Consider the following 10706-nt stretch of genomic DNA (forward strand, 5'->3'; position numbering starts at 1 on the left):
CCTCACACCACAAGAAAGACCCAGCTCAACTAAACATGAATAAATAAATATTAAAAAAAAAAAAAAAAGCCTTCTGGGAGAAGCAAGCAGAACCAGGAAGTGAAACCGCATCCTTCTGCAGGGTTCCTCTAGCGCCCTCTACTGACCAAGCGTCACATTGCGCCAGGTTTCCAAGGAGATCTGATCATCCTCTCCAGCTCCAATGTCAAGAACAGGGAACCCAGAACGGGTTTGGAGCTGAGAGACAATACATTGGGAACTGGCACAAGGTAGTTGTTAGAATCCAGGACGATGTAACGCTAAGACCCAGCGACTGTTCATATTACTGTTATTTCTCATCTGACCTGCCGGCAGTCTCCTGGAACCCAGACTTGTGAACCGGGTCGTGAATGAGATCCCCTTCCTACAACGTGATGTTTGTGGCACTGTGGCTCAGTTGGTTAAGAACCCGCCTGCAATGCAGGAGGGAGACCCGAGTTCGATCCCTGGATCAGGAAGATCCCCTGGAGAAGGAAATGGCAACCCACTCCAGTATTCTTACCTACAGTTTCTTACCTACAGTATGCTTAGCTACAATCCATGGGCTTGCAAGAGACCAACACGACTAAGTGACTAAACCACCACCAAAGAAATCAAGGGCTTATTCCCAAGAAGGGGCAGTGAAAAGTGCTGAGATTTTAAGTCCAGCCACCTGAATTCAGTTCCAGCTTCCTCTGTGTATTAATGGAGTGCTTCAGAATCTCATTAAGCTGACCCAATAGAAACTTATTTCTCAGGAATTCCCTGACAGCCCAGTGGTTAGGATTCCACGCTTTCATTGCCTGAGGCCTGGTCTCAATCCCTGGTCAGGTAACAAAGATCCCACAAGCCATGCGGTGAGGCCAAAAAAAAAAAAAATCTATTTCTCATTCCTGTAAATTCTGATTGATCTCAGGCGGCCTCGGCCTGCAATGGCTTAGAGCCGGGCTTGGGTTCCCAGCCAGAGAGTGGCTGGCTTGAGGCGGTAAGAGCGCCAGATCCCAGACACTAGACAGTGGGCGGTGACAAGGGCCCTGGCCCTCTGGCTTTGCAGAAAATAATTTCTACCAAAAGGAGAGTCACAACACAAGTCAAGTCATTTATTAAGAGGAAAAGGTGCACGGGCCGACTCGGGGAGAGTCTCTGAGTCGCACCTTCGTGCAGTTTGAATTACTGTTATGGGGCATTTCTTCTGGGTTTCCTTTGGCCGATCATTTTGATTTGCCTGGTTCACAGTCCGTATCTGGTATATCTCAGGATCCTCCCAGGTGTGCACACGCATCTCTTAGCCAAGACGAATTTTACTGGAAGGGGTCTGGGTAGAACATCTCTTGACATCATTCTCCTTTGAACTCCAAGGATCCTTTCTGCGCAAGTGTGGCTGGGCAGGTCTCCTGATTTCAAGAACCAAAAACTATGTGGTCTGGACAGGACCCAGCCTCCTCCCTTAACTGTCCTGAAGTTTGGGTCCATAGGGAGTGAATTCTATGTACCCTGGGGGTGGGGGGGGGGTATTTGCCTCCTGCACAACCAGTGCGGGATGGATGGAGTGAAGGGGGGGTATCCATGCAGCTTCCGGCATCCTCGCCTCTTCTGCTTTATGGCTCTGCCATCCCCAGGAGCCCCAGTTTCCACTGGCATCTCTGCATCCAGCCAGCAGACAGGGGGGAAGTGAAAGTGTTAGTGGCTCAGCCGTGTCGACGCTTTGCGACCCCATGGGCTGTAGCCCGCCAGGCTCCTCTTTCCATGGAATTCTCCAGGCAAGAATACTGGAGTGGGTTGCCATGTCCTCCTTCAGGGGATCTTCTCGACCCAGGGATCAAACGTGGGTCTCCTCCAGTGCAGGTGGATTCTCTACGATGTGAGCCACCGGGGAAGCCCTACCTCCGATTAACTCGCCCAGTTTTTCCCAACAGGGACCAACTGGATGATTGAGATCCTGAGCTTAATCCTGAAGGACGGGGACCCCTCCTGGATCCACTCGGTGCCCATCTGGAAGCGGTCGCCCTGGTGTGAAGCCATCATGGGCGCCTTCAGCCTCCCTAACCAGCCCAGCCCCCGCCTCATGAGTTCCCACCTCCCCATCCAGCTCTTCGCCAAGGCCTTCTTCAACTCCAAGGCCAAGGTACAGGAGGAGGGAAGGGTGTGTGTATCGGGGGGTCGAGGAGGGGTGGAGCATAACTCTCTGATGAACTCAGCATATTAAGCAGCCACTATGTGCCTGGTCCTGATCTAGAACAGCAGCAAACACATGCCCAGGAACACCTGCCTTGTGAGCCCACGCTCTAAAGGGGTCAAGCCAAGAACAGATGGAATAGATAAGGAAAATGCTGGGGCTTCCCCGGCGGTCCAGTGGTTAGGATTCCATGCTTCCATTGCAGGAGCCATGGGTTTGATCTCTTGTTGGGGGACTAAGATCCTGGATCCCAAATAAATTTACATAAGCATCTTTTTAAAAATAAGGAAAATAGTTAATACAGCCAAGATGATATATTCACATCGAGAAGGAGGAGAAGGTGGGGGTTGGAGTTAGAGGTAAGGGTTGCAATTCTAAATAGGGGACAGGTCAAAGGAGGTCTCAGCAGGACAATGCCATTTGAGTAAAGACTTGAGATGTGAGGGGAGGAGCCACGGGGGTGTCGGGGATGGTGGAAGAATGTTCCATGCAGTGGCCTGAGCAAAGGCCTTGGGGTGGGTGTGGCAGGCCTGAGGTCTAATCAGGAGGACTGTGTGGTTGAATCTAAGTGAACAAGGGGGAGCGGAGTAGAGATGAGGTCAGGGATTTAACAGGGGCCACAATGTGCAAGGGCCATACGGGCTTTGGTGGGGAGTTTGCTTGTCTCTGAGGGGGACAGGAGCCAGGGGAGGGCTCTGTGCAGAGGAGAAACGGGGACCAACTTAGGTTTTCCCGGGCGCCCTCTGGCTGCAAGGCAGGGAACAGACGCTCAGGGCAAGGGCAGAAGCAGAGTGCCAGGGAGGAGGCGACAGGCCAGGTGCAAGGTGGCCGTGGAGACAATCAGGGCAGTGCCGTGGAGGTGAAGGAAAGGGGCTGGGCTTGGAGCGCATTCTGAAGCTGGAACCAGGAAGATTTGCTGGCAGGTTGGATGTGTGAGAGGAGCATCAGTCAGGGGTGACAGCAGGGGGTTTGGCACATCCAGTAAGGAGCTGGGAGGCTGGGGCTGCCATGGACTGAGAAGGGGAGGAGAGGTTCGGGGGGAAGGTGGGGGGCTCTGCTGTGACCCAAGTGGAGGATGCCGGTGGACAGTGAGAGAGACGAATCTGGGCTTGACAGGAGTGATGTGTGCTGGGCATATTTGCAACCTGTTGAGATGCGTGTGTACATGAATAGAGACAGAGAGAGACAGAGATGGAAACAGACAGAGACAGACAGAGATAAAGAAATAGAGGCGGAGAGAGGAGTCCCAGCCAGGAGACTGGCGGGATCGCCAAGGAAGGGAGTGAGTGTGGACAGAGGAGTGGCGGGAATTGCAGTCCAGGGGTCCCCAAGCCCACTTTCAGGCTCAGTGATTCACTGTAAGGACTCAGAGCTCAGCAAAGCTGTTATGATCACGGTTATAGCTTATTACCGTGAAAGGGTAGGCTTCCCCGGTGGCTCAGCGGTAAAGGATCTGCCTGCAGGGCAGGAGCCACAGGAGACACAGGTTCAGCCCCTGGGTCGGGAAGATCCCCTGGAGGAGGGCACGGCAACCCACCCCAGTATTCTTGCCTGGAGAATCCCCACAGACAGAGAAGCCTGACAGGCTACAGTCCATAGGGTTGCAAAAAGTCGGACATGACCGAAGCGACTTAGCACAGAGAAAGGATGGAAATTAAAGTTGGTGAAGGGAAGAGGTGCCTGGGAGCACATCCACAGGGGCCCAGGCACCAGCTTTTATGGGGTCTGTCCCGGTGGAGCTGTATGGACGGTGGTCAGTCCTCTGGGAAAGACATGTGACAACACGCATGGAGTGTCGCCCACCAGGGAAGCTCACCCGAGCCTCGGCATCCAGGGTTTTTGTCGGAGGTTGGCCACATAGGTGTGACTGACCACCTGCATGGCTAACCTTGGTCTTGAGAGAGGACCTATCTGATGGGGCTGGAGTAAGGCTCGTAGCAGAACATCAAGCTGGCAAACAGATCGGAACTGGGTCATCAGGGCCTTGAATGCCAGGCCCAGGGGCTGGGACTCCGCCTTGGGGCAGAGGGCTAAGGAGGGCACAGCAGGTGTGGGTGTAGAAAGAGCCTCTGGGGCTGTGCGGAGGCTAGGAGGCTGGGGAGGAGGCTGGGGCCTCAGCCGTGGGAATAGGAAGCAGAGGTGGCTGCCTTTCTCTGTTGGTCATCGCCCCTCACCATGATCTTCATCACCTGCCCTGCATGCCTGTCTCCTTCACTCTATTTCTTGAAGCCAAACTGCCTCTCCACCTGGTATCAAAACAGTCCCTCTCTTTTCCCAGAGTGTGGCTGGAGGGTGCCCTCCCCTGCTGTGGACCGAGGCTAACTGATCTGAACCCCGTTAGCTGGGAAGTCCCTCCAGAAGTCTACCCTGAGTCCGTCCTGCTGCAGAGATCAGAAGAGAGAGGGCTGGAGGGCAGGAAACCTCAGGGGCTGACACCCTCTCCCCTCTTCCCCCTGCCCCCACACAGGTGATCTACATGGGCCGGAACCCCCGGGACGTGGCAGTCTCGCTCTATCACTACTCCAAGATCGCCAGGCAGTTGAAGGATCCTGGCACCCCCGACCAGTTCCTGGAGAACTTCCTCAAAGGCGAAGGTGAGGACTGGGGCACGTGAGGTTGGGGGGCTGGTGAGCCCCAGGAGGCCCAGATGGGAGGAGGGACAGAGGGCCAAGAAGGAAGTGGGGAGAGACAGCGAGGCAGAGACAGGGTGGTGGGGTGGTGGGGGCTTGGAGGGAGGCCTCCAGCTCTGAGGGGCCAAGCCTGGGCCATGGGGCCTTGGTTGGGCTCCTCCAAGCCCCAGGGAGGCTGGCCCAGCTCCGCGTCCTTCACCCTCCTGTCTCTCTGCTCGCAGTGCAGTTCGGCTCCTGGTTCGACCACATTAAGGGCTGGATTCGGATGAAGGGCAAAGAGAACTTCCTGTTTATCACTTACGAGGAAATGCATCAGGTGATCCCTTCCCCCGGCTCAGCTCCGCTCCCCCCTCCCTCCTCCCACTCACCAGCTCTGCTTCCCACAGAACTAAGGAGAAAAGGCAAGCAGGGAGCAGAGCATCCCTAATGCACATGGGTGCGATTTTCAGAAGGGAGGTCAGGGGAGAGCCATGGAGCTCCCTGGGGAAAATGTGTCTCAGGTAAAGGGAATAGCTGGTGCAAAGGCCCTGAGGTGAGAGTGTGCTTGAAGTGTTCCAAAGGGAGCCAAGAGGCCAGAGCTGAGAGGGGGTGGGGTGAGATAGGGCAGAGAGAGGATGGGGCCCAGAGTGAGGACTCAGGCTTTTTTCTGAGTAGGTGGGAGACACAGGTGCGCTCTAAGCAAGGGAGGCTATAGGTTAAGTGAGATGCTACAGAACCCTGACCTCAAGAAGTGATGATGCTTCCTGATGGTTGTGACCTGAAAGGCAGAGGGAAGCAGTGGAAGAAAATGGTCTTTGGAGGCAGATAGAGAGCCTGGCTCTCTATCTAGACGACCCTGTGGAACGTCCTTGGGGCAGGCACCTGGGAGAGAAAGGCCTTCTGGCTGGGGCAATCAGGGAAGGCTGCCTGGAAGAAGGGGCCATGAAGAATGACTGCAGCTTTGCCTGACTGCAAGGAGGATGCTGGGCTTCTAGTTGGACCAGATCTACAGTGAAGGTGTCCAACGTTCCATGTTCCTTTTTAAATTAAAAAAAATTTTTTTGTGGCACCTGAAGGAATGTGGGCTCTTAGTTCCCTATTCAGAGATCGAACACAAACCCCCTGCATTGGAAGCATAGTCTTAACCACTGGACCGCCAGGGAAGTCCCCTGTTCTATGTTCTTAACAGAGCTCTATTGTGAGAGGCTAGGAACCTAAGAGGTTTCCAATGTTCGTTCACGCTTGGCCCCAGACATTCTCATCCCATGTATGTGCTTCATGTATGTTTTGTGCCCTGGTTTCTGTCGACACTGTATAGCAGAAAGAGTCTGGATTTCAGTGTTCGAAAAGCCGTTGAAAGCCTCTTTAAAATCCCTCAGAACCTCAGCGGTCTCCTCCTTAAAAATGGGTGGAAAATGCTGGCTCAAGGGTTGCTGTGAGAACCCCAGTCCCTGGCATTGGCGTCTCGTAACCATCTGACGAGGGACAGCAAAGTGTTAGTATAGTGTGCAAGGTAAGAGTGATTAGGTTCTGAGCAAGGGCGTATCTGGCTAATAATAACCATAATTGCAGAGGTTTCAGCCTTTTAAATTGCAAAAAAGTGGTATATTTTATTTTTTATTTCGGTTGCTCTGGACCCTTGCTGCTGTGTGTGGCCTCTCTCTACTGGTGGCAAGTAGGGACCCTGCTTCATTGCAGAGCACGGCTTCTCTTGTTGCAGAGCTCCAGGAACGCGGGCTTCAGTGGGTGCAGCACGCGGACTCTGTAGTTGTGGCGCATGGGCTTAGTAGCTCCGAGGCATGTGGAATCTTCCCAGATCAGGGATCGAATCCGCGTCCCCTGCGTTAGCAGGTGTATTCTTAACCACTGTGCCACCAGGAAACTCCAGAAAATGGTATATTTAAATGGCTGACCCCAATATTATTATTGCCCCCATTTTATAGAAGAGCAAACTGAGGTAGTATAGCCTCAAGAGAGCTGAGAACTTGCCCGAGGCACACAGCTCTTCACTGTGAATCCCATGGGTTTATTTTATTTTATTTTCCACTCTGGTAACTCTCTTTTGATGGAAAGATCCAGAAAAGACTTCGGCGTCATCCCTTCTCCTATCTTTTCCATCCAGCTTTATCCTCTGAATCAAAAACTGGGCCACACAGCCTGACAGAGCTTCTGGGCTGCCCCTGGGTATGAGGAACGGCCAACATGTTAGAATTTCTGGGACACATCAGCTGTTCAAGAGGATAAATGCTTATGAAACCAAGAATAACCTGGAAAATCAGGGCCATGGGGTCGGTGGAACTGACCACAAGCACCTATGCCAGGTGCTGCATGTCAGGGAACGCAGGGAGATAGACAGGAGTGTCGTGAACTTTGGGGACTCAAATCTGAGCTCCTTGTTGGCTGTGTGACCCTAGACAAGTGTCTTTCCCTCTCTGAGCCTCCGTTTACTGATGGGGGTAATGACACCTCTCTGCCAAGCCATTGGGAGGATTGGCACAAATATACCTGAGAGTCCTGGACTAGAGATGGGTACACAGTAGGTGCTTAATCCACAGCGATTTGAACCACCAGTCATGAGGGAGGTGATGTTTGGGTGGCATCTGGAGGGGTAAGTTTGCCAGGCAGAGAAGGGTGGTGCAGGGCATTGTGACAGCCCTGTGCCAAATCCCACAGGGAGGACCGTGCAGGGAAGGAGATGAAAGACCCAGCCACGCCTGACCTTAAAAGCCAGACCTGGTGGGACTTGGGGGAGAGGGGGGACTTCCCTGGTGGTCCAGTGGCTAAGACTCCATGCTCCCAATGTAGGGGGCCTGAGTTCGATCCCTGGTCAGGGAACTAGATCTCATATGTACCAACTAAGACCTGGTACAGTTAAATAAAGCTAGGCCTGGGGATTGGGGCACTGGGAAGCCACAGGAGGGCTGGAAGTAGGGGAGGAACAGGGTCAGCTCTGAGTGTGGGGAACTGGAGGCCGGGAGAAGGCCAGGGCGGAGGCTGGGGTGAGGGTTCACAGAGAGAGAATGAGGCCGGGCCAGGGCTAGGGGCTGTGGGGGCACAGAGGAGGGGAGGCGGCAGAGAGCTGAAGCAGGAGGCTCAGGGGCTGATGACTGACAGGGGCAAGAGGGGGAGTGGGTAGGGAGGAAGGGGAGCTGAGGCCAGGCCAGGAGTTTGGCCCTGGGTGAATGGTGGGGCTCTTCTGGGACCTGGAGCGGGGCAGGGTTGGGCACAGACCAATTCTGAATCTGAAGGAGTTCACTCTGCATGAGATGCTGGACTGACCCCTGCCTTCTGCTGTGACCTCCGACCCAGCCCCATCTTTCCCTTGCCCCTACAAAACCCTCCAAAGCCCACACCGCAGGAAACCCCAGAAGCCACGGCCCAACCCCTCCACCTGGAGGCTGAAGCAAAGAGGCAGAATCCCAATCCCCGCCCCAGATTCCGGGGGTGGGGACTCAGGCATCCAGATTCTGGGTCTGGTGCCCCTTCCTGGCCTGGGTCCCCTCCTTCCGCTGACGCCTCCCCCCTGCCTCCAGGATCTCCACAGCTCCGTGCAGCGCATCTGCCAGTTCCTGGGCCGGCCGCTGGGCGAGGAGGCGCTGGAGTCCGTCGTGGCACACTCATCCTTCAAAGCCATGAAGGCCAACACCATGTCCAACTTCTCTCTGCTGCCCCACAGCCTGCTGGACCAGCGCCATGGTGCCTTCCTCCGGAAAGGTGAGGGGACTCTGGGGCTCCAAGCCCCATTAGGCTACCGCCTGGCTGTGTGTCTTAGGCGAGTCACTTAACCTCTCTGGGCCTGTTAGCACGGAGCTTGGCACACAACTGATGCTAAACGCTGGAGGGTGTTGCCATAGCAGCTCTGAACGCTAGGAGGCTGTTTGGGGTCTTCTTCGTGAACCCTTCTTAGGGTTAACTTTCACCCCAGAAGTAGTCAAGTGTTGGATGACGGGCTGAGGGTGGGAGTGTATTAATTTTCTATTCCTGTGGAACCAAATGGAACCAAATACCACACGCATAGTGGCTTAAAACACATGTTCAGGGAAATTCCTGGTGGTCCAGCGATCAGGACTCAGCACTTTCCACTGCTGTGGTCCAAGGGTGGGGGAGCTAAGGTCTTCCAAATAGTGCAGTGCAGCCAAAATAATATTAATAATAAAAGAAAAAAACCACACATTCACTGCCTTATCGTTTTGGATGTCAGAAGTCCAAAGTCAGCCTCACTGAGCTAAAATTAAGGTGTCAGGACCGTGTTTTCTATGGAAGCTCTGGGGGGAACGAATTCCCTGCCTTCACAGCTTTCATACCTGCCTGTATTCCCCCGTTCGTGGTCCCTTCCTCCATCTTCAAAGCATCTTCTGCTCTCTGACCCTGACCGCCCCGCGCCCTCTTATAATGATGAGTGAGTGGGTGCTAAGTTGCTACAGTTGAATAAGTCCGAGATTCCGTGGACTGCAGCCCGCTAGGCTCCTCTGTCCATGGGAGTCTCCAGGCAACAATGCTGGACCAGGGAGTCTCTCCGACCCAGGGACTGAACCCGCGTCTCTTACACCTCCTGCATTGGCAAGTGGGTTCTTTACCGCTAGAGCCACCTGGGAAGCCCCTCTTATAAGAATGTTTGCCATTGAACATTAACATCTTTACCTTAAGCACATCTGTGAAGTCCCTTTTGCCATGTCGGGTCACATGTACATAGGTTTGAAGGGTCAGGTCATAGACGTCTTGGTGGGGGCGCCACTAGTCAGCCCATCACAGGGAGCGCCCCCTCCCCGAAACCTCACTAGGGGTGTCATGTAACATGTGGTATATGCATTTGCGAAAATTCAAAACACTGTGACCCAAATGACTTTGGCCCCAGGATTCCAGGTAATGGCTGGTGCCCCTGAACATCCCATGAGATGAGAAACTTGAGGCGGGATTTCCCCACTGGTCCAGCGGTTAAGGGAGTCCAGGTTCGATCCCTGGCCTGAGAACTAAGATCTCACATTCTGTGTGGTAAGGCCAAACAAAACAAACAAACCCAAGAGTAAAAATAACTAATAATAATTTGCTAAGATAAATTAAAAAAAAAAAAGCAACTTGAGGGGGCCAAGTGTTTGCCTCGGGGCACATGGAGCTAGCAGTCACACCCCTCACCTGCTCCGTGGCTGTGAGAGGCACGCCTTCAGCGCGATCCCTGAAAGCTCGGGCTCCCAGTGTCGGAGCAGCGCTGGAGGCAGCGGATGGCGACGTAGGAGCGCTGGAGGCAGGAATCCCTGTTCTAGCCAGGGAGGTGAAGGACAGGTGGAAGAGGAGGTGATACAAAGCCGGGGAAGGACGCTAGACGGGGAGCCTAGAGATTTAAGAGCTTGGTGGGGGAAGGGGAGAGGTCTGCTGGAGGGGTGAGCAGGGCAGAGAGAGCCTGACGGGCAGAGGCAAGAATGGTGCCCGGGGGTCTGGCCGGGCGACTGGTGGCCAGCGATAGAGTGTCAGCCGTCAGCAAAATGGAGATATGGGTGCGGGGAGGGGAAGGACAGCGCTCCGCAAAGGCCGGGAGGTGGGAGAGAGGGTGCTGGCGTCTTGGGGGCGGGGGCACCACGCTCCGGCTGCGGCTCAGCTCCGCCTTCCCTCCGCTCCCTCCAGGGGTCTGCGGGGACTGGAAGAACCACTTCACGCTGGCGCAGAGTGAAGCCTTCGACCGCGTCTACCGCGAGCAGATGCGAGGGCTGCCGACCTTCCCGTGGGACGTGGACCCCGAGGACGCCAGTCCGGACTCCGACCCCGGTCCCGACCCGAGCCCCAACCCAGATCGGGCCCCCGAAGCACCCCACCCGTGACCCTGAGAATAAAAGCGTCTCTCTCCTGCGCGGGCTACCCGATGCGCCGCGGAGGGGATGTGCCGCCGGAGGCTGGGGCCCTCAAGGCCT

General features: G+C 54.8%; 1 protein-coding gene across 1 annotated transcript in view; it reads left to right on the top strand.

The window, feature by feature from the left end:
• The window catches only part of SULT2B1 (sulfotransferase family 2B member 1), a 35938-nt gene extending 25294 nt beyond the window's left edge, over positions 1-10644 (top strand). The window contains exons 3-7 of the mRNA XM_069551108.1: positions 1935-2143; positions 4662-4788; positions 5046-5140; positions 8337-8517; positions 10423-10644. Coding sequence (XP_069407209.1) covers positions 1935-2143; positions 4662-4788; positions 5046-5140; positions 8337-8517; positions 10423-10616 — 806 coding nt within the window. The 3' untranslated portion in view covers positions 10617-10644. The remainder of the gene's footprint in view (positions 1-1934; positions 2144-4661; positions 4789-5045; positions 5141-8336; positions 8518-10422) is intronic.
• Positions 10645-10706: the final 62 nt, after the last annotated feature.

Source organism: Ovis canadensis, chromosome 14 (assembly GCF_042477335.2).
Source record: "Ovis canadensis isolate MfBH-ARS-UI-01 breed Bighorn chromosome 14, ARS-UI_OviCan_v2, whole genome shotgun sequence".
Classification (NCBI taxonomy): domain Eukaryota; kingdom Metazoa; phylum Chordata; class Mammalia; order Artiodactyla; family Bovidae; genus Ovis; species Ovis canadensis.